Consider the following 22,562-nt stretch of genomic DNA (forward strand, 5'->3'; position numbering starts at 1 on the left):
GAGCGACAAAGCACCAGCAGAGATGGCTGCTGCCGGCTGGAGCCGAGACAGGAAAAGAGACTCCGAGCCCGTCGGAAAGCCGGGACCACCGCTGTGCCCCACACCCGCCGCCGGCCGGGGATAACGGGACGGCGGAAACATGGCGGCTTCACGGCGAGGGGAAGCGCTGCGCCCCCGCTTCACTGAACGGCCCCGCACGGCAGGGGGCGCCGTGCCTCCGGCGCATGCGCCGCTGCGCCGCAGGTTTGAACCGCCAACTGCTCCAATTCGAATTCGCATCCTCGCCGACCAATCACAGCGCGAGGGGCGGTACGGCCCCGCCTCCATCGGCATCCTGGCCAATGACAGAGCCTGCTGTGTTTAAAACAAGTGCGCGCGGGCGGTGGGCGGGGCGGTGGCGCGGCGGGCGGGTCTGGCGGGCGGAGCTCCCGCGGCTCCCGGCGCTCACTGGGCGCGCCCGCGCTGCGAGCGGGGCGTGTCAGCCCCACGCTCCCCGCCCGCCCCCGGCGCTCCGGTCCCTCCTACGGCCGTGCCGCTCTCTCGGAGCCGGGCAGGGCGCTCTGTCCGTCCGTGCAATCCCCGCGGGCGCGCCGCGATGAAGGCGGGCGGTGAGTGCGGATCTGCCCGCGGGTGTTGCTGTTTGCTGGTTCTCCAGCTCTGAGGGGCGGCTCCAGAGCGGGCTCTGCCTGCCGGCCGCCTCCTCAGGGGGTCTGAGGGCGGGGGATAACGGGATACCCTGAGGCTGGGCTGAGGGACCGCCGGGACCGGCAGCGGCTGAGGGGCCGGGCCCGCGGCTGCGCGCCCAAATTCAAACGCGGCGGGGGCGGTGCGGCCCGGCCCGGCCCGGCTCGGCTCGGCTCGGCTCGGCTCTGTCGGTGCTGTGCCCCCGCCGGGGCCGTGCCTCAGCCCTGCTGTGACCCCGGGGCCGTGGCCGTGCCTGGCGGTTGTGCCTGAGCGCGCCTGGCCCCAAAGCCGAGGGGTCAGGATGTGTATTGCGCGTGGGAAAACCTCTCGGGCGTCTGTGAGTTCGCAGGACTGTGCAGGAAACCCCATTCAAAAGTAAGAGAAAGTGGTTTTTTACTGTAAGGGTGGCTGAACGATGGTACTTGATTGCCCAGAGCAATGGTGGGATCCACATCCTTGGAGTTGTTCAAACCCCCCTGGATGTGGTTCTGCCCTGCTTGGCCGGACGGTTGAAGTGGGTGACCCCCAGAGTTCTCTTGCAGCCTAAACCACTCTGGTTTTGTGAAGCAACACATTGGAAATGAACCTGTGCCATTTCCTGTCTGTAGAAATTGAGTTTTCACTGAGTTGCTCGTGTACCTCCTGGTCCCTATTTGGGTGGTCTATGGGCTGAACTGGCATCCTAGTTTGCGTGTCCATTTCATTTTCATGGCAATAATACTGCTGAGGATAATACATTTTGTATTCATAAATATGTCCGTGTGTGTGTATAAATATTGCCTTGAAATAATACTCCAGAAGATATAGGCAATGGATCTTCCATTAGCATTCCTGGCAGCAACTGCTTGGAAAGATAGGTTTGAGTAGGTTTGGTTGTCTTCTTAATATCTCTGGTTATGTTCCAGGGACTGCTGTCAGTTGAGAAGGAAAAGCTGGGGCTTGGGGGAGGTAGATGAAGTGACAGTAGTGACAGTTAAACTATTTGTTACTACTGAACAGGGACAGCTGAACTCTTTGTCACCACTACACATGGTCATAGGAGTCAGGGCTCAGAGGGGCTCTTGTTGAAGAGCACTTGAGCTTGAGCCACCCCTTCTGAGTCTCTTGGCTTCATTAACCAATTTAAACAAGCTCTTTCTGCTCTGTACTTTAGTCTTGTGGCATTATGAGGCATGAGCTGTATATGCCTGGTTAATGTGTTTGCCGTGTCCTGTGCTGCAGTGAAGAGGTGCTCAAGTGAACACCTGTGTATGTGTGTACTACCGTGTAGTGCCTTTTTTCCTTGTGCTGTTCTATCACTAACTGAGGTGTCCTGTGTTTTTCTTTTCCAGTGGTTCACTGTAGGTGTTCCAGATGCTTTTCTTTCCCTTCAAAGCGAAGGATAATAAAACGGCCTCGAGTCCTGACGTTCTTGAACCTCCCCGAGGATGTTCTGTTTCACATCCTGAAGGGCCTCCCTGCTGCAGACATCCTCTCAGTCAGAGCTGTAAGTGCTGCAGCTTCCCCTGTGCCAGGCTCAGGGCTCAGCTCTGCCTCCAGGAGCCTGGGCTGCACACACAACAGGCATCCCATGTCACAGAACCTGAACAAACCCAAAGACTGCCTGCAGGGTTGAGATTTTTGCTATCCCAGGGACAATTTCACTTCTCACTGCTCAAGTTAAGAGTAGCAGCAGTATTTGACTGCTTTTTGTATCTTTTCTGTGGAAATTGTCTTGCCAGATTATTGTGGCTGAATAAATAGGTTTGGTTTGGCATCTCTTGCCTTACTGGTTATCAGGCAGGCAGCAAGTTAAACATAACTTGTGATCAGTTAGTTACTTCTCTAAAATAAGATTGCAAAGACCTGTTTTTCTGTTGGTCCTTTTATTTTGGTAATCATTATTCTGTGTTCCCTCCATGCAGGTGCACTCACATCTTAAATACCTTGTAGATAATCATTCCAGTGTTTGGGCACATGCAAGTTTCCAAGACCTGTGGCCATCTCCAAACCATCTGAGGATGTTTGAAAGGTAAGTTTTAAACATCAAAGTTCTCTGACCTTTTAGAAGATGATGTTTGAAGGAAGATTAACTTTTCTAATCAGTCCCCAGTGTAATTGTGGGATCTGAGTTGTACAAAGAGGGGAAATATTTGCTTTGGCAATGAAAAAAAGTTTCAGGTCTGAGCTGCTGCTGGTCACTGCTCTCTCTTTAACTAGAGCAGGCCCTATTGCATATACCAAAGTTATCTCTCTTCACAGTCATTAATATTCCAGATTGGAACATAACACATTCCCTAAAACCTCTTTGTGGTGTTCCCATGTGAATGAACAAGTGAGGTCAGGGACTCCAGAGAATAATCCTGTTTCTAAGTTGGCTCGGTCCCTTCTTGTGCAAACCAGTGTATTGAAAAACAGGTGAATTTCAGTAACAAAGTTTGAAAGGGTAACAATAAATCTGCTTCAAAAAGATGGGGAGCATCTTTTTATCCATCTGATTTGAAGGGGATCCATTGGTGTCAGAGATTTCTTCAACACATTTAAATGCCACGATAATGGTTTTGCTTCTGAGTGTCACTTCTTTTTGAGGCAGAGCAGTATGTGCACATCACTTTGGGAGGCAGGAGCACAAGGGCTTCATGTTTTGATGCATGTCCTTGAGGGCACAAGGACCAAACTGTGGATTCTGGTGCTAGGAAGGATTTTAACCTCCAGTGCCTTCTCTGTTTGCCCTTCAGGGCTGCTGAAAGTGGGAACTTTGAAGCTGCTGTGAAGCTGAGCTTGGCGTACCTGTACAACGAAGGCTGTAAGTGTGGGAGCTTGTCCTGGGGCTTTGGGGAACGTGGCATGAGGAATTTTACATTGCTCTGCTTAGGCACTGGCCACAAAGCTGCCACTGGGAATTCAGGGTTAGGAATTACCCTCTGCAAACTTGTGGTGAAACTCAGCTACTTTGGCAGCGGGATAAATGTATCAAAAGGGCCTGACAAGTGACAGGAGGAGCCTCCTGACACAGGGTCCTGGCAAGGCAGTTGGTATTTGCAGAATGAACTCACGTTATGTGTTCCTAAAGCCTGACTGTAGTTAAGATTTTTCTTCTTTAGCAACCTCCATGATTTCTAAGGCTCTAAATGACAGAGACAGTTCGACAGTTCGATCTTTTCCTGTTTGTTTCCTCTTGTCTGTCTTGGCCTGACTGAATGCCAGGCAGGCATTGTGAACAAACTCCACTTGATTCCTGGCTTTCTCTCTGGTTCAGTGTCCATCACGGGCCATGGGCGTGCAGAAGTGAACGGAATAAAGGCATCTCACTACTTCAGCTTGGCAGAGCACCTGAATGTGTGTGCAGTCCCCTTTATCTGGCTCTTCATCCGTCCTCCCTGGTCCTTCTCTGGCAGCTGCTGTAAGGCTGTGGTCTTCGAGAGTCTCAAGGCAGAGTGTCAGCTTGACAAGGTCAGGTTTCTCTCTGCCCTTGGTTTTACCCTGCTCAGGAATTGCTTCTTGTTATTTTGGAAAGAATACTTTTGTTTCCCTGAGGAGCCTCCTCTGCTCTTGTTGCTTCAACAACTGTGGCTCAGTCATTTATTGACTTTATTGCAAAACTGCACATGATAGATCATGAGTGCTGGAGGCCTGTATTGTCTCTTTGGAGAGGTTCAGTGCTATCTCAGGGATAACAAAACATAGAGAAAAGCAAGGGGGAAGAATGATTGAAAGATAACTGTAGTCTGAAATTACTAGCAAGAATTGCTGTGGTTTAACAATGCTTTATTTTGATGCTTTCTTCAGGCTCAGAAAGGATCTATTCTCCACAGCTTGGCAAAGGTTTTGAATTTCTTTGAGGTGAGCAGTATTTCTGATGGGTTTGGATTTGGTTTTTTTTCTGGTGATGCTAATGTTGTTTACCTCGATTAAAAACATAAATCAGCCAGATGCTCTTTTACTCCTCAAGGGTCCCAGGAGTTTCTGTTCTCATGAGTTTAATTCACTGGTTGCTTAAAGGAACATTATTAACTTACTTTATTGAATTGTACAAATGGTGAAATTAATTTTGGTTTAATCATGGGCTTACAGTATGTTCAGGTCTCAAAGGAAGCCTTCCAGTTGTAATGCCTTGTGAAACAAAAAATAAAATAAAAAGCCTTCAGTGGCAAGCAAGCCAAAAAGCATTTGTCTGGCTGAGGAAAAGCACTAACTGCTCTCAGAGCCTGCAGCTGCAAATGGCAGCACTGAGTGGATGGGGGAGCATTCCTCAGAGGCTGAAGGGCATTCCCAAGGGATGGATTCTGCTCTGTAGCTTTAGCACAGTTTTCTGTAGCTTCTGAAGTGTTGAGGCAGCCACTTGTCTGGACAGAAGGAATACCAATATATATCTTTTGTTTTTAGGATGAAGGAAAAAAGAAAGAATCCCTTGAAATGCTTGAAGAATCTTCAAAACAGGGTTGTTTAATCAGCTCCTACCTCCTTTGGGAAAACAACAGAAAAGCTGCTGTAAGTAGTCATTTTTTGTCTCCAAACAACTTTTACACTAACTTCTGGATCTCTGTTATGTGCAAGGAATGTCCTCAGAAAGCAATTGCTGTTCCTCAGAGCTTACCTTCTTCATAAACAAGGAGAGTGCTAAGAACTCTCTGAAATGAGCTCTGGTGTCTGAAATGAGGCTATGAGCAGTTGTAGCCAAGGTGCCACAGAAGTTTATTCCAACTCTGCTGAAGGCCTGAGCACTGCTGGCCAGTGATCCCAGGGCTCTGGGGAGCAGGAGCAGGAGGCTCCTGCCTTGTCTTTAATAAATCTGCCAAAGCTGCCCCCTTGGAATCCTGAGTGACTGCTCTCATTTCCTGTGAGGCGGAAAAAAGGTTCTTAAAAACAGCGGTGTCATGATAAGAAAGAGACTTGTTGCTGAAATAATAGATGTACCTCCAGGCAGTGTTTTTCTCTGGATACTGGTGCTCCAGCCCTTCTGTTTGTTGTGTAAAGGCTGTGAGTTTTTACATCTGTCTGTGTTCCTCTCTGTAGATGTCGGATCCTGGCAGGTACCTCCAAAGTCTCAGGAAGCTACGAGACTACGCAGCCAAGGGCTGCTGGGAAGCACAGGTAAGATCTTTCCCAGAGTTACAGTCTTTATTTGGTCCTTTCTGTGCTGCCATTGTAGGTTTAAATTTCTCTTTTTAGAAGCAGGACCAGCATTGCTGAGTATTGTCTTTATGTGCATGTCTGTATCTCCTCTGCATGTCTGTATCTCTTCTTTGAGAAATTGCAGCACACTGGTGGCAGAATGGAGTAAAGATGCATCTTTTGATGGACTTGAAAGACTGGCCCCAAATAATCTGTGTGCTCAACATTTAAACCAAACTAAGAACTACTTTCAAGTAGTTTGCCATGTTCAGTGTTTTCAGCAGGAAAAATAGAGGACCATCCTCTACTGCCTTAGTTTGCATTTGGTAAAATAAACATACTTTCTTTTGTGTTCTCTCTACTACAGATAGCTTTAGCCAAAGCTTGTGGGAATGGAAACCAACTAGGATTAGAAGCAAAATCTTCCAGGGAAATGGTTTCTCAAATCTTTCAAGCTTCCCTTCCTATCAGCAAGCAAAGCATCTTCACTGTGCAGAAAGGAATGAATGAAATAATGAGGTAGGAATTTGGATCCAGAAGTGAGACCCCCACAACAAAAACTATTCTCTGTTTCCCTGTGTGTCTCTACAATCCTTCTACAGTGTCTCTCGAGAACCTGTTCCAGGGTCTCATGGCCGTCACAGGGAAGAATTTCTTTCTAATATCTCATCTAGCCCTGCCATCTGTCAATGTGAAACCATTCTCCCTTGTCCTGTCACTTCAGGCCTTGTCCAAAGTCCCCATTGACTCCCTTTTTCTGAATAAACACTTGCAGCAGTGTCATCTGTGTTAGCCTGCCCCTTAATCCTTAGGGATGAGTTCTGGATCCTTCCCTAGGCAGTTCTTGATACATTCCAGTTGTTCTCTCACATGTAGGGCAGCTCCACCACTTCCCTCTGCTGGCATTGCTTTCCTAAACAAGTACATAACCATGCATGGCAGCATTGCAGCCACATGGGTGTAATGGCAATGGGATCGTGGCCCTGTGACCACACACACATCTCCAACTCCTGTTTATTCCCCACACTGTGTGTGTTGCTGTGCAGGGAGGGGATGGAGCAGGCAGGTTTGGCAGGAGGGCTGCAGGAGGATCCACCACAGCCACAACCCCACTGGAGGGAGTTGGCTCTTCTCTTGGGAGGCATCACAGGGACATTTATTTGTCACTGCTCTGCTTGGCCTGGCTCATTCTCCAGCTGGATGTCATAGTGTGGGACACCACTTCCCAAGTTCTTCCATAAGTCTCTCTTGCTGTCCTAGGTATATCCTGGTGGATTGGCTGGTGGAAGTGGCTACCATGAAGGACTTTTCTAGCCTGTGCCTGCACATGACAGTGGGGTGTGTGGACCGTTACTTGACGCTGAGACCTGTGCCTCGTGCTCGGCTCCAGCTTTTGGGAATAGCCTGCATGGTCATTTGCACACGGTGAGGTTCTGGCTGCTGAGCAGAGGTGGTCATTATGATCTTCCAAATGCTTTCCTGCACCTCAAACTTCTTCCCCATTCCTTGCTTGTAATACTGGAAAGGCTCTTTGACTTTCCTCTACTTTGATTGCTGTTTAACTGTGTTTACATGCAAACACAGACTCTGTAAATGAGGTAAAAAAGGTAGTTTCTTGAAGGTTTTTTTCTTATTTAAACACATGGTCATAGTTGTGGATTGCTCTAAATGCATTCCATCAGCAACTGGAGTGTTTGACACCATATTGGCGTGAGAAAGCTGGAAAGGAATAAAAGCAGCAGCATTCCATAGTTGAGCCTGTGTACACTCAGATGAACTGCATGGTGTGGTGGAAGATTATCCTTCTGTGGTATTCTCCTTAATATCTTGCATATTAACCTAGGAGAGGCTTCATAGATGAAGAATTAGGATCAGAGAATCACAGACTGGATTGGGTTAGAAGGGATCTTAAAGATCATCTCATCCCATCCCCTGCCATGGGCAGGAACACCTTCCACTATCCCAGGATGCTTCCAAGCCCGGTCCAACCTGGCCTTGGACACTTCCAGGGATCCAGGGGCAGCCACAGCTTCTCAGGGTAACCTGTGCCAGAGTCTCACCACTCTCACAGCCAAGAATTCTGTAAGAGGAAGAACATTCCAAATTAGGAATGTTCTAGTAGGTGGTTCCATCTTACAGGTGAAATAAAGAGCTGCAATTCTTTGCTGGTCTACCTGGGAAAGTACCTTGTGAAGTTGTTTAACTCTGGTCATTGTGGGTGCAGTTATCTGCTGTAAGTGCACAAATCCCCTTTCTGCTGGGGCTAACTTAATATTTAACATTGCAGTTTCATCAGCAAAGAGATGCTGACGATACGGGAAGCTGTGTGGCTGACAGACAACTCCTACAAATATGAAGAGTTGGTCAGAATGATGGGCGAGATCATTTCTGCCTTAGAAGGAAAGATAAGGGTGAGTTTGGACAGTGGATGGAGTATTTCCCTGCCCTTGGGTTGCTGTTCAAGTCAGGCAGTAGCAGTTCCTATCTCATGAGTTGAGGGTTTAAGTCAGAGTTCTCAATCAACTGTGGAACCTGTGCATGTCTCAGAGCATGCAGATACAGAACCCTCTGCCTTCTGTAGATTAAAACTTCAATTTTAAGAGGCCATTTATTCTGTCACTGGAGAATGCATCAATGTCAGTGTAGTAGTTAAGAAAAAAAGCCCCAAACAAATATAATCCAGCACCTGGAAACAGCTGTTCTAAACTCTTTGTGCTGGTCTTGTATTTCCAACTTCTCCTTTCTGCACTAGATGCCCACCATTTTGGACTACAAAGAAGTTCTGTCAAGCATTGTCTCACTGGAGAGAAGAACTCTTCACCTTTACAGCTTCATCTGTGAGCTGTCCCTCCTGAACACGAGCCTCAGTGTGTACTCCCCAGCCCGGCTGGCTGCTGCTGCTCTGCTGCTGGCCAAGATCCTGCATGGGCAAGGTAACCCATCTTACCTCAAGCACAGGCTGCCAGTCTGCCTTCTCTTTCTAGGGAGATTTTTTGGGGGTTTTTGGGTGTTAGTTTGTCTTTAGGCAAGATGTCCCAATCACTTGGCTGGGGGAGGTGGACAGAGGAGTGGAGAAGAAGGGGACAGGTGTAAGAAGTCAAAATGAAGAGCTGAGTTCAGCCTGTTTGGCTGTATTGGGCAACCCAGATGATTAGAGGGCTGGAACAGCTCTGCTATGAGGAAAGGCTGGGGGAACTGGGATTGTTCAGCCTGGAGAAGAAAAGCTTCAGAGTGACCTAATTGTGACCTTCCAATACCTGAATGGAGCTGACAGGAGACGTGGACAAGAGTCTATTTACAAGGGTCTAGAGAGACAGGACAAGGGGAAGTGGCTTCCCACTGCCAGAGGACAGGGTTAGATGGGATATTGGGAAGGAATTGTTCCCTGGGAGGGTGGACAGGCCCTGGCACAGGGTGCCCAGAGAAGCTGTGGCTGCCCCTGGATCCCTGGAAGTGTCCAGGACCAGGTCAGACAAGGTTTGGAGCAAGCTGGGATAGTGGGAGGTGTCCCTGCCCATGGCAGGGAGTGGAATGAGATGGGCTTTGAAGTCCCTTCTAACCCAAACCATTCCATGATTCTCTGAGTCTATTTTACCTCTTAATAGCAGAGATGAACTCGAGTGTTAGCATCAGACTCTGCAGGCTTTGATTTAAATGAGCCTGAAGATTTCTGTTGTTAGGTCTAACATCAGTTTGGCACATAAACCTGTCCTTAAAGCCAGCTGTGAACTTGAACAAACTATGGACAGATATAAGCTTGCAAATATCACGATCCTTAACCTATCAAAGAAAATAAGCTGACTCACTACAGAACTACTACACTTCATGAATATGTAATTCAATATCTGAATATGTACTCTCTTCTCCAGCACACTCCTGGACCAGCCAGCTGTCTGAGTGCACTGGTTTCTCTCAAGAAGACCTCTTGCCCTGCGTGCTGAGCCTCCACCAAAAGTGGTAATTGTTTTGGGACTCTTTGAGGGGACACAGGAGTACTTGGATTGCAGCTCTGGCAAATGTGCTGCACCTGTACAGTCAGCCCTTCCCAGGGAAGGAAGAGCCTTTGGTTAGCTGCCTTGCTCCCCTGCCACAAGGCACTAAGGTCCAGTTCAGGAACAGCTCTTCTGGCCCTGGCTCACAGAAAACAGGGACAGAAAAGGAATTAGATGTTCACATGCTTAGAAGCCACCAGGTGTCCTGATGAAGCTGCTGAAACACCAACTCCCTTAGCACACCACTGAGCGACAGAGGAAAATTATCTAACTTGGCAGGTTTTCTTAATACTGTTTCATAGAATGCATTGTAAGATAGAGGTTTCAATCTTTCTTTCTAGCTTCCATGATGATGTCCCAAAGGATTACAGGCAGGTGTCCCTCATGGCAGTCAAACAGCGATTTGAAGATGAGCGCTATGAAGAAATTGGCAAAGAACAGGTGGGTGAGCTGTGGCTGCATCTGCTGCTGGCTGACACCCAGAGCAGAGCTGCTGTCCCATGGCAGGCTGTGTGAATAAAGTGAGAGTTCAAAAATTGAGTTGCAGGGACTCTTAACTGATGTTTGAGTGCCTGTGGGAAGAACTCACTGGGATAGATTTCTCCTAGAAAATAAATAGTGTCCTTCTGGCTATTTAGTTCTCATAAGAATCTCATGATCCAATTCTTACAGGTGCTTTGACTTTTTAAAATCTATTTATTTATTTAATATTTTAGGTTATGAGTTACAGCCAGCTCTGCTCATTGTTGGGTGTGAAACAGAAGGACCCAGAGCCCAGTCCCTTGCACAGGAATGTAGTGGAAATTCAGACTTTCCTCAGCTCTCCCTCTGGAAAGAGAGCTAAAAGGTGAGCATAATGCATGGCTGTCAGCAGCTCTGAAGATCAGCCAGAGCCTTTCCTCCTCTCTGGTACCCTGAGGTTAATTCCTAAATACAGTCCATTTTCCTGTCACCATCTTGACATACCTATTAAAAGAGCTGGGAAAGACTTGGATTTTGACATATGATTTCTGGGGTGTTTTGCTACAGGAGGAGGGAAGACAGCATTCAAGATGACAGAGGCAGCTTTGTGACTACACCCACAGCAGAGCTGTCCTCCCAGGAAGAAAGTCTGCTGGACAACTTCCTTGACTGGAGTTTAGATTCCTGCTCTGGTTATGAAGGTGATCAGGAAAGTGAAGGCGAGCGAGAAGGAGATGGTGAGCAGTTTATTCTTATAAAAAGCAGCCAAGAGGATTAAACCTGTCTTTTCATTTTCACTTAAAACTGTTTCTCAGGCACCAGATGCCTAAACTTTCAGCTGAAGACCAGCTGGAAAAACTCTTCCCCTTCCCCCGTGGTTATAATTGTTAAACTCTGTCAGGGGTATCTTATCTGTTTCTCTGCACTGCTTCAGAATGTGATGAGGGGTTTTGTATTTGCTCAGAGTTTCAGAGTCAGGCTGTTTGCAGTGCACCAAATGTGATGAATGAGCCACTGTCTTAGAAACACTAATTAGCTGTTGGGTTTTGCTGACCCTGGGCCTGGCTGCTCATTTTCTAACAGCTCTTAGTACCTGTTCAAATAGTCTGAGGGAAGAAAAGATGCTGTGTGAATAGAGGGTGAGCTTAATGCCCTGCCCTCCAGGTGTAAGCAGACAGAAGGGTGACTCTTGCTTGGCTTTTTTCTGCTTGACTCTGTGCTGAGTGCCTGCTTGCCTCTGGATGGGGACAAACTAAGGTTTCTCTCTTCCCATCCTGCAGTGACCAGCCCCAGTGGGATCCTGGATGTGACAGTGCTGTACCTGGACCCTGCAGAGCACTGTGGCCAGGACTCCAGTGATGAGGACAGCCTGCCTGGGGAATGGGATGGCTCTGGGGCACCCCACAGGCAGGGGGAGCTGCCAGGGGCATATCTCACCCCAAGGAATCCCAACCCAGAGGGGAGCTCGGGCTACTCTTCTGTCAACACTGCCAGTCCTACATCTTCTGTTGAAGGCAGCCCTGGAGCTCCTCCCAAACCTACCTCAGCACTGCCCCACGGCAACTCCACGAACAAGGAGCCGTGCCAGCCCCATTACCTGCACAGGAGGCAAGTCAAGAGAAAAAACATGGCAGAACACACTGAAGAAAGGCTGAACTTGGCCTTCTTAAGCCTCTGATTTCTTCATGCTTTTGACTTTACCGGGATTTCTAGAAACCGTATTTCTGTTGCAGTCATACAGGGATGATAGTGAATAATTGTAAATACCTCCAAAATAACTTCCCTTCAACCTTGTCTATCTTGTACAGCTGGGCTATTTCCTCTATTCACAGCTGCCTTTTTATGTATCCTCTATTGCCTGATCCTCTGCTAAGGTTCTGCTCTCTCTGTGAAATTCATAGCCCAGTTTTATCATCCCTCTTAGTGATAGAAAAGAACTGTCCTGTCCCTTGCTTTCTCTGAGGCCTGGCACTATGGATGAAATGAATTGACATTGGTTCTCAAGTTTCTGAATGTAACACTATGCTTGAATCTTCCACTTGAAAGACCTATTTTGAGGTTGTGCTGCCTTTTTTACTCTGTCCAGGTCTCCTTCAGCTCCCCTCTTCTTGTCTATGGCATTTGCTGCACTGACACAAGGTTTTTATTGAAAAACCCCAGAGGTAAATGAAGGCTCACTGCAGGTCTGAGCTGCTCTCTCACCTACCTCTCACATGGTTTAAACTCCATTTGCCTCTTCTCTTGTTGCCATGTTTTCTTCACCTGAAAAATCCTTCTGTGCCTTAACACATAGGAATTGGAATACTAAGGTACAAGACTTCAAAAAGATGTCACTGAAGCTAACACTGGAACTGGACTCCAGGACTGCCAATTTACTGTGGCATTGGCAACAATTCAGCTACACACAGTGTAGTGAGTGTTTATTGACTGTTTTTTTATAAAATTGTTTTGTTAGTAGAGATGGATCCTGGTCTTCCTTCCCCTCATTCCCTGGCCTGAGGCCTGGAAAACTGCTGGGATGAGGTCAGGGTTTAGCTCTGAGCTGAATCCTGATGGTCAGGTTGCAGTGGCACTGCCTGAAGGCTATTTACACAAATCTCACAAGGAGCACAGGGCTCAAATCACCCTCAAAACTCAACAGCAGCTCCAGAGAGGCCTTGAATCTTCCAAATAAACAAGAGCAGCCTTGGGTAGTTGTCCTCAAAAGTTTATTACAAAACCATGTACTGCCGCTCTCATTCAAAAGAGAAAATCCCTGATTTAGTTTCCTGGCTCATGGTGGCTTCACTGCAGTTCTCCAGCTGCTGCTTCCCCTGATCTGCCATGCAGGAGTCTCTTCACATTAATTTGGTACAGCAGCAGCTCAAACTTCAGCACTGGGTCACATTAACAGAAGAAAACACAAAAACCTCTCATTCTAAAAACTGGTAAAAGTGAAAATATATTTGGGAAAGGCCTCACTGCAGAAAGCTCTGAACTCTTCCTTGATCTGAAAAAAAATAAAAGCAGAAAAGGGGAAGATGAATCAGTTTAAATTCCTTCCCAGGAGGAGGAAATTAGGTGAAGAGCTGACTCTGTGCTCCTGCTGCTGGATGCAGAGCCTTGGCTGGTGCAGCCTTGCACTAAAACCAGATCTGGCTCTGTATCAAGCCTCACTCTGAGGTGCCTCATGGCTAAAATAGCAGGTGGGCACTAAAACCAGAGCTACAGGCTTAGAGAGAAAAGCAAAAACTACAGCCCAGAGCTTCAGATATATACAAAAAATTGCCAGATGGCCTGAGTCTGCATTTTGTTATCACCTCCACAGCCCTGCAGCTCTTTCAGCATTTGCTTTATTAACCCTTGTTGTATTCCTTGCTGGGCAAGTGTTTCACTTGAGGAAACACAGGCTAAGCCTGGCTTTGTGCAGCACTGGCTCGGTATCAATAGGGAATGCCATGTCAGGAGGAGCAGGTTGGTTTCAGCTGCAGAGATGTCACAGCCCAGCCTGCTCTGCCCTCACCTGGCACACGAGGAGGTGCCAGCACTCACCTCAGGGCACCACTGGGACATCCACACAGTCGTAAGCCGAAGCTCTCATCTTTTCCAGTGGCTGCCCCAGGAGCTGCCGCAGGGCCGCGTAGTCAGGCCTGTCCTCGTACTGCAGGGCCAGCACCTGCTCCAGGTAGTTCTGCAGGGCATCTGCAAGGAAAGGGGTTTGTGGGAGCAGCCAGAAACCCCAGCTGCCAAATGGCCATTCCAGGCTGCTTGTCCTGCAGCCAGCTCACCCACCCACCCAGGCAGCTGCAGAGAGGAAAACCAAGCCAAGGCTAATGCAAAGCTCAAAGAATCACCAAATTATACCATAAAATAGAATCACCAACTGGTTTGGGTTGGAAGGGACTATGAAGTCCATCTTCTTCTACCTCTTGGAACACTTTTCAGGCATGGGACAGCCACAGCTTCTCTGGCCAACAAAATGGGATGGGGAAGTGTCCTCTAGCCCCAGGTATTTAATTTCTAAACCCACCAGCACAGCTCTCCCTTCAGCAAGGTTCATTAGAGCAGATCATGGAAAGCAGCCCTCATTCTTCTGTAGAGAAAACGAGATTTGCTCCCTGCCTGCCAGACAGTCCATGCAATGCTTGGTCACCATCACCACTGGAAGCCATTCTGAACCAGCACCCCAGCACAGAGAAAATTCTGCCTTCAGGTACAGGCAGTCCTTTATTCCTGAGTCCCATTGCCACTGAGAGCAAGCCCATACCTGGAATGGATCTCTGCCTGAAGCATAGTTGGAGAAGGTATCTCACATCCTTTCTGTACCTGTCAGAAGAAGAGGCAATGGAGTAGGCACCTGAGCACCTGGCTTTGATAAAAAAAAAAAATCCCAAAAGGCTGAATTCAGCTGGCCATGTTCTGGATGAAGCAGAATCTGGGGTTCACCAAACACCCTGGGGCCAGGCTCAGCCTTGGCTGTAGGATTTGCCACATCCCAACAGTGTATTGTGACCTGGGGATTTCAGTCACAAACCGCCCTCACTGCTTTCTGCTGAGCATTTCCCAGAAGAACAGATGATTTCTCCTACCTTTCTTTCTGTTCCATCACAGCTTTTACTTTGTCCAGCTCATCAGACCAAGGCAAAGTGCCACAGAGCCATTTCAGAAGACAGTAGCCCAGAGATTCCAAGTCACTCCGTCGAGATGGTCCTGATGGGAAATACAAGACATTCACACATCACTCATGAAGGGACAGGAGTAAAGAAATTCAGGAGTTTCATGAGGATTTGCTCTGGGGTATCAGTACTCCTGGGAGCCCACTAACATAGTTCAGGAATCACCTCCCAGCACCTGGAGGAAGATTTCCTGAACACTGTGAAAGAGCAGTCACATCCCAACCAGGAGAAGGACAGAATTTGGCACAGGCTGCCCAGCATAGTGTGGAGTCTCCATCCCTGGAGGGATTTAGAAGTCATGTATATGTGGCAATTGGAAACTTGGGTTAGTGGTGACCTTGGCAGTGCTGGGTTTACAGCTGGACTCAATGATCTTAAAGGTCTTTTCCAACAAAAGTGATTCTATGATTTAAATGCCTTTCCAGCTCTCATTGCTTCAAGGTCAGAGCACAGCCTGCTGCAAATCTGTTTTGGGCAGGGATCCTGTCTGGCTTGAAAAAGATCCCTGCTAAGCCAGCACGAAGGGCTCTGTTTTCTATTCCCCACATGCCTGCAGCAGCCAAAGCTCCAGATGGAGCAAGAACATCCCTGCTGCAATCACTGAATGACCTGGCAAGTCCCAACACAGCAGCCATCAGGAGGCAGGAGTGAACAGCCCAAAGAGGAACCCAGCTCCTGGTGCATGTGAATGCCTGGAAAGCAGCAGTGCCAGCACGTGTCACAAACCCAGACCCACCTGTGCCCTTGTGGCTGTCCAGGCTGATGAACTCCAGCGTGCCCTCGTGAGGGGTCCTGCTGCCCTCGCGCAGAGCCACGTGCTTCCCCCCGGGGCAGTAGCGGAAGGCGAAGCCGTAGCCAGCCAGGGTCACCTGCAGCAGCACACAGCACCCACCTGAGTGCAGAGCAGCCCCCAGGCTGCCCCACAGCTCCTGCCTGAGCACTGTACAGCCTGCCCTGCTGCCCTGCCCAAGTCAGGGACCTGGAGGCTGCCTTATCCCAAGTCACAATCCCACCTCCAGTGCCCTCTCCTGGCAGCACTGCTCCTGCTCCCTACCTGTGTGAGGTCTGCTGGGTTCAGATAGATGTTCTCAGCAGTGATGTCCCCATGCACATACTCATTCTCATGAATGTACTCCAGGCAGTCTAGCTGAGAATAAACAGGGGGAGCATATCAGATCCATGCAGGCTCCTGCAGCACCCTGGCTGTCACTGAGCTGGACCTTCCCCAGCTCCCTGTGGCCGTGTGGATGAGCACTAAAAACACCACATCTCACAGCCTTCAAGTTCAAAGGTCAGGTTTTTCTCATTCTTCTTATCCCAAATTCCTTCAAAGTGACACAGTGCTCAAAAGATGCTACTGAAGTTTACAGCAGGTTTAGAGACCCCCACCCAAGCCCCTGGACCAGCTTTAAAACACCTCTGGGAGATCCAGAAGGAAGTCAGAAGTCTTTTCTGGGAATGATTGGTTCTCCACATACCACACGAACTGCAATCTGAAAAGCTGCCTTCTCCCTCAGCAGGTGCAGGCCATCGCTCAGGACCGACTGAAGAGATCGCCCCAAATCAGAGAACACCAAAAACCTGCAGGAGAAAAGGGCTTTGCACGTTGCAGTACCTACCTGGTTTGGAGACCCTGCAACAGACACTTGCCAAGTGATCCACTGGACCCCACTTCAACTCCAAGCTGACCTGGGCAAACACTTCCTTGACTATTGATAAAACTTTTATAAAGGAGACAGGTGTGCTCATCGTGTGTTGCAGACACACAGCCTGAATCTCCCCTTTGGGTTACGTGTCAAGGACCAAAATAAGGTGTCCTCTGGCCTGAAGGGCAGCAGCAGCAAAAGCAGTAACTTCACCAGCAACACAAGGACTGAAGGAAATAAAGCAATGAGAGGCAAACCCTTTAAGACACGATAGGAGCAGTGTCAGTGTTCAGGAGCCCAAGGGGCAATGACAAAAGGATTAGTGGAGACCAAGCAGAGGAGAGGGAAAGCCAGAGATGCTCAGACAGCCCAAAAGCTCAGTCACCTCACCTGTAGCTGTCTGCATGCAGTCCAAAGCCAACACAGTTGGGGATGCCCAGCAGAGGCACGGAATGCCACTTCTTCCACTTCTCCACTACAAGAGAAGAGGACAGTGCAGCAGATGCTGCTGAGGAGCTCCAGGAGGAAGGAGTTAGTGATTCTCCTCCTCTGAAGGTCTGCTCTGCCCTGGAGAGCTGACAGTGGCCTCTCATCCTGACTCTGTCCCCAGAATTCCAGTCTCATGTGTGCAAGAATGGAGCAGGGAAGATTCTGGGAATACCAGAGCAGGCTGTGGCATGGGATTGCTACAGGGCTGGGGAAAACAAGGAGAGGGGAGAGGGAGAGAGGATGAGGGACAAGCAGATTTTTACACTTCTGCCAGAAGTGTAGATTTGACATAAATTCTTCCATCCCCCTTGCCTACATTCTCTGGGCAGCTTTGTTCTTGCTCAAGTTTTGGGATCAATGGAGTTAATACCAGAGAGCTGCTGACAGAACCACCCATGGAAGAAGGACAGGAGGGTGAGCCAAGGTGAGACAGGCTGCAGGGCTGGGCAGCTCCCAGACACATCAAGACAGAGTGAGGAGCACAAGAAAGCTGTGCTCATGTGCACTGTCTGCTGGGAGAACTGGCATTGACCAAACTCCTCAGCACTCTGGCACTAACCAAGCAGGGGATTATTTTATCCTGTTCTGGCCTTCCAAGAGATTCACATAACTGATGAGAGGGAAATGCCAGTTGTCCTTAGTCCTTGTCCTCACAAGAAGCACCAACCTGTGCTTGCCTTTGCAGCTCGCTGGAAGAAATTCTGTTCATTGTAGATCCTCCCATCTTTGGCATCCTAAAGAGAACAGGGAGGAGTGTTAATTCAGCCACACACATCCTGCTGGAAAGGAAAGCTTGGGTAGATTGCTATAAGACCTTAACTACTCCTTTTAAAGAAAACAAAGATCAACTAACAGAGCTGAGAGCAGAGCTCAGGTGTCTTGGTTCCCTATTTAATGCTGTCCCTAAGAAACACATCAACTCTGAGTATCAGCACAGACTAGGAGAGGGGCCATCTCAGGCTGGGCCTTTCCAGCAGCCCATTTACAGCTGTCTGAGGGTTAACAACAGCCAGGCAGTGCAGCCCAGGCACAGCATGGAGAGAGCTGTGGTCCCACAGCTGTTATGTTAGCAGGAGCCAGAGGTGACCTTCTTAGCCACAGCAGGGATGAGGGCATTTCTACAAACACACAAGTCTCTACAGAGAGCTGTAACATTTATTCTAGCAGTCAGAAAGTGAGACAGGAAAGTCTGTATTAGTAACATTTGAGGTATTGCTGTCATCAAGTTACCTCAACTGCACACAGTCCACACTCAGAATGTCTGTGTTTGCCTACACACAACACACGTGTCTACTCAACACTAACTCAGGACAGCTGCTATCCTGCAGGGCAGAAAGTTATATTCTACCTGGTTTGATACAAAACTGGTATCAAAGCTGGAGGAACAGCAGCTGCAGACAGCACAGACCATGTCACAGAGGGTTTTCACTCTGCATCTTGCCTGTGAGCCCATGTGGGTCATCAAACCCAGAGCCAAAATGCTCTCATGTGCCATATCACACTCCACAGTGCTCAGCAGACCACCAAGCAGCCAAAAGAAACACAGAGAAGTTAGGAGTGTTGCCTACAGAAGTGATTACAGCTTCCCACCGACTGGTTCTAGTTTTCTGGCACTTAGCAGGTTTTTCTCATCCACATCGTATTCCTTCTCCACCCTCTCACATGTCTCCTCTGACAAAAGGCAGAGGGATTTTCCAAGTGCATGCAAGAGCCCTACAGAGCCATCAGTCAGCACTGGCCCTCCTACAAACCAGCAACCCCAAGAGCCACAGCAGACAAAAAAGTCTTTCAGCTCTGGTTTGTGAGCTACTGAAAATCAATCTACTGAATTTCCACGACAGAACAGATGTTACTGGAAATAACACATTTCTGGAGAGCCCAAGATATTGACAAGTACCTGGAAAGCTGGCTTGGAACTCCAACTATAATTCCTATTTGATTTCAAAGTGTGCTCTCGCTTTACATAGTGTCTCCATGGTGGCTCTCACACAAACCCAGCACAGCACCAAATTCCAACCTCTGCAGTTTCCCCAGACTTGAGCAGGGTTGCACCCCTGCCATCGAGGAGAAAAGTTGGTCTGTGTCCTGGATTGTCAAGCAAATTGTATTCTATTTGCCATCTGTATCTGTATGGCAGCTATCTTCTGTTAAGTGGGCAGTTTTCCTTATCTCTTCCCCAGCCACTCCTCCCTCCGGGGAGACACCTGCTGATAACAGCTACTGAATGTCACTGCATGGCTGATGCATGGCTGATAAGAACTACAGCATCCCATTGGGAGATGAGAGCCCAGAGGGGAGAGCCAAGCATTCTACACAGATATAATCTGGAGATTCTGGAGCACCAGCACAGCTTCTCCATTGGATTCCCCAGAGGAACAGGAGCTGCCTCTTCCACTGGATTTTCAGAGGAAGAGACTGCACCTTTTCTACAGGATCCCTGCTCCAGCAGAACCACCCCGACTGCAGGAGGGCTGAGCCACAATTCCAATGGGACTGCTGCCAACACCCTGACCCACAGGGTGTCAGGTTGGGTTCTGACTCTGTCAGTGTTGTTCTAGTGTACTGCATTGTTTATTTTACCCTTTTATTTTCTTCCCTAGTAAAGAACTCTTATTCCCTGCTCCCATATTTTTTTTGCCTGAGAGCCCCTTAATTTAAAATTTATAGCAATTTGGAGGGAGGGGGTTTACATTTTCCATCTCAGGGTAGGCTCCTGCTTTCCTTAGCAAACACCTGTCTTTCCAAACTAAGACAGTCTGGACATTCCCTAATCAAGATCTCCACCTCACACCACCAAGCTCAGTTCTGCAGGTTCCTGAGCCTGGTCAATCAAAGCAGCAGCCTTCTGTTATTAAGGCTTCAAGTTTTTTTTTAATCCTCATATCCATTTTCTTCACACCTTTAGCAGAAAAGCCAACTGAAATCCCAGCACAACACCCTCAGGAGGTTAGATCCATCTCCTAATTTAGCAGGGGCCTCTCTGACCACTCTCTCCCAATTTCTCAGAGACTCTCAGCCAAACAGGTCAGGACACAGTACTCTATGCACTATTCCTTACCCAAACAGATCAAAACTCACAAGTTTGAGGGAGTAGCTGTGCTTTTGAGGACAGGTTCCAGATGCTGACTGCGCTGTGGAAGGATGGAACAGATGTGGTTACAGGAGCATGGAAAAGAAGTTGTGCATCATTAAATGCAGCCTGTGCAGCTGGATTAACTCATCCTCTGCTTCTTTCCCTTGAGCTTGCAAAGCAACCTCTGTGACAGCGACTTCCCAGATCACTACAAAATAATTCTTACCTTGCTCCAGGAGCTCAGCACCCTGACATGCAGTGCAGTTCTGCTAAAGTCACAGAAGCATCTGGGCAGGGCTACAGTATGGGGGGCTTTGAGGAGTATGTGAAGAATAGATCATTAGTAGAATCTCAAAGGCATCCCCAAATTCATTTGCTGAGCACTCCCTCCAGCTCACTCCATGGTTTGACAAGTCTGTAAGGGATGCCAAGTCTCTCTGCTCTGTATGGATGTTAGAGTTGTAGGTGGCTTCCCTTCTTCAAAAGCATTTGCAGCCATGACTTGGCTCAGGGCAGTTCCTTTTCTTGTGCCCTTAGACCAAGTGCTATCCACAGGTTACCTGCTGCTTATCACCTAAAACCTACTTCTATAAGAGCATCCTCCATTATTGATTTTTATCACATTTTTTTTAAAACGTAGATGGATGCTTAGACTTTGTTATGTAAGAGCTTGAATAGTGAAAAAGAAAGTAAAGCCAAACATCAGGCAAAACTCAGTAATGGAAAAAATTCCTCCTGGACAGCTTCCAAATTAATGAGAGAAGAAGATCAAAAACTCCCCTGTGGAAGTTCTCAACTAGACTGAAAAGATCAGCACTTTCAGCACTAAATGGCTGAGAAGCAGCTTATGTGGTGTGGTTGCTTTCTTTGGCCCCAAAACACATTGAGAATTGACATTTGGTGGGTGTTGATACCACTTACAGCACAGGAACTCCTGTACAGTGCCAGCAAATAAAAGAGAAAGAGGAAGTGTGACAAATAAAAGAGAAAGAGGAAGTGTGGCCCCAACAATGGACATTTTATAATAACAGAGCAGTGTGGCCTCGGCTTGACATTATGCTGGTGGCAGAGTGGCTGACAGGCAGATGCCCAGTGAGGAACGGCTGGAGCTGTGCCAGGGCAGGTTTAGGTTGGATCTCAGGAAAGGTTCTTCCCCCAGAGGGTGCTGGCACTGCCCAGGCTGCCCAGGGAATGGGCACAGCCCCGGGGCTGCCAGAGCTCCAGGAGAGCTTGGACAGCACTGCCAGGGATGCCCAGGGTGGGGTTGTTGGGGTGTCTGTGCAGGGACAGGAGCTGCACTCCCAGATACTTGTGGGTGTCTTCCAGCTCAGAATATTGTATGAATGACGGATCCTGCAAGCCTGCGGGTCACCGCCAGCCCGGCGGACACCACGGTGTCACCCACTCCGCGGCCTCTGGGGGTTTCGGGATGTCACGGCAGCTGTCGCCGAAGCCAGAACCGGTGACCCCGCGCCCCTCGCCTCCCGGCGCCCTCTGCCCGCCGCGGGCCCCACGGTACCTTCGTACAGCAGCCCACAGCCGCCCTGTTCCAGCAGCCGCACCAGCTTCCACAGCCGCCCTCCCTGGTCCGTCAGCACCGTGTCCGCCGGGAGCGGCACGGCCGGGCCGGCCCGGGGCTTGCGGGGCGAGCGGGGCCTCAGCCGGGCCGCGGACGCCCGCGGGGAGGAGGAGGCGGCGGGGCTGGGGACTGGCGGCAGGCTCGGGGCCGGCGCTGCGGGCTCGGTGCGCTCTTCGGGCAGCGCGGGCAGCCTCCCGCCGCAGGCCGGGCAGAAGCGGAACGTGGGTTCCACGGCGAGCCCGCACTGCGGGCAGAACGGGCCGGGCCTGCGGGACACGGACAGTGTCAGAGCCCGTCCGCCGCTCCGCTTCCACCGCCCCGCTCCCGCCGCCCCCAGCACCTAAGGGAGCCGCCGGACAGCTCCGCCCGCGGCCGCTCCGGGGTCTGAGTCCCCGTCTGTATCCGTGTCCGTGTCCCTGCCCCCGTCCCGCGCCGCCCGCGCACCCTCCTGCCCGGCATGGCCCCGCCGGAGCAGCCCGGGCCCGCCCGCCGCGCCGCCACCGCCACGGCGCAGGCGCCCCCCGGGCCGCGCCTCGGCCTGGCGGGACAGCGGGGCTGAGATGGAGGATCGGGGCCTGAGGGGACGTCGGGATCTGAGGGGATACGGGGGTCGTGAGGGAACACCGGGGATCTGAGGGGACATGCGGGCTTCTGAGGGAACACCGCGCTTGTGAGGGAATACAGGCGATGTGCGGGAGCACCGGGGATGTGAGGGGGCACCGGGGATGTGAGGGGGCACCGGGGATGTGAGGGGGCTGCGGGGATGTGAAGGGCAGCGGGGCACACGACGGTCCCATAGCCCCTGGGCTCCTGTGGACCGGCCGGGCAGGGACACGGGTGGTCAGCCTGCCCCGGTGTGGGCCGGCGGAGCCCCGGGATCAGTTCAGG

The 22,562-nt window shown here is 49.8% G+C and overlaps 2 protein-coding genes across 2 annotated transcripts; one reads left to right on the top strand and one right to left on the bottom strand.

Annotated features, from left to right (window-relative positions):
* Positions 1 to 545: 545 nt before the first annotated feature.
* On the top strand, positions 546 to 12,767 carry CCNF (cyclin F). The gene is made up of 17 exons (XM_058816016.1): positions 546 to 608; positions 2,016 to 2,170; positions 2,589 to 2,695; positions 3,402 to 3,469; positions 3,923 to 4,116; positions 4,453 to 4,506; positions 5,050 to 5,154; positions 5,680 to 5,757; positions 6,146 to 6,297; positions 7,039 to 7,203; positions 8,066 to 8,189; positions 8,531 to 8,711; positions 9,648 to 9,735; positions 10,112 to 10,211; positions 10,487 to 10,617; positions 10,800 to 10,969; positions 11,513 to 12,767. The coding sequence occupies exons 1-17, from the start codon at positions 596 to 598 to the stop codon at positions 11,908 to 11,910; spliced, it is 2,283 nt and encodes a 760-aa protein (XP_058671999.1). The 5' UTR covers positions 546 to 595; the 3' UTR covers positions 11,911 to 12,767.
* Positions 12,768 to 12,934: 167 nt separating this feature from the next.
* VRK3 (VRK serine/threonine kinase 3) lies at positions 12,935 to 22,163 on the bottom strand. Its single transcript, XM_058816080.1, has 12 exons — positions 22,015 to 22,163; positions 21,615 to 21,940; positions 20,101 to 20,153; positions 17,690 to 17,756; positions 16,924 to 17,008; positions 16,366 to 16,468; positions 15,942 to 16,034; positions 15,624 to 15,756; positions 14,801 to 14,921; positions 14,479 to 14,537; positions 13,764 to 13,913; positions 12,935 to 13,221 (listed from the first exon to the last, which is right to left on the bottom strand). Exons 1-11 carry the CDS (start codon positions 22,131 to 22,133, stop codon positions 13,765 to 13,767), a joined length of 1,308 nt encoding a protein of 435 aa, XP_058672063.1. The 5' UTR covers positions 22,134 to 22,163; the 3' UTR covers positions 12,935 to 13,221; position 13,764.
* Between the last annotated feature and the right edge of the window lie 399 nt (positions 22,164 to 22,562).

Source organism: Ammospiza caudacuta, chromosome 17 (genome assembly GCF_027887145.1).
Source record: "Ammospiza caudacuta isolate bAmmCau1 chromosome 17, bAmmCau1.pri, whole genome shotgun sequence".
Classification (NCBI taxonomy): domain Eukaryota; kingdom Metazoa; phylum Chordata; class Aves; order Passeriformes; family Passerellidae; genus Ammospiza; species Ammospiza caudacuta.

Bases quoted from the DNA above. Each gene is read 5' to 3' on its own strand.
- CCNF (XM_058816016.1), top strand. The intron at 10,212-10,486 runs GTGGGTGAGCTG...TTAATATTTTAG, and splicing joins AAGAAATTGGCAAAGAACAG to GTTATGAGTTACAGCCAGCT. The intron at 10,970-11,512 runs GTGAGCAGTTTA...CCCATCCTGCAG, and splicing joins AGGCGAGCGAGAAGGAGATG to TGACCAGCCCCAGTGGGATC.
- VRK3 (XM_058816080.1), bottom strand. From the start codon at position 22,133: ATGCCGGGCAGGAGGGTGCGCGGGCGGCGCGGGACGGGGGCAGGGACA. The intron at 17,009-17,689 runs GTTGGTGCTTCT...CTTCTCTTGTAG, and splicing joins AGCTGCAAAGGCAAGCACAG to TGGAGAAGTGGAAGAAGTGG. The intron at 15,757-15,941 runs GTAGGGAGCAGG...GTGCTGCTGCAG, and splicing joins ACCCAGCAGACCTCACACAG to GTGACCCTGGCTGGCTACGG.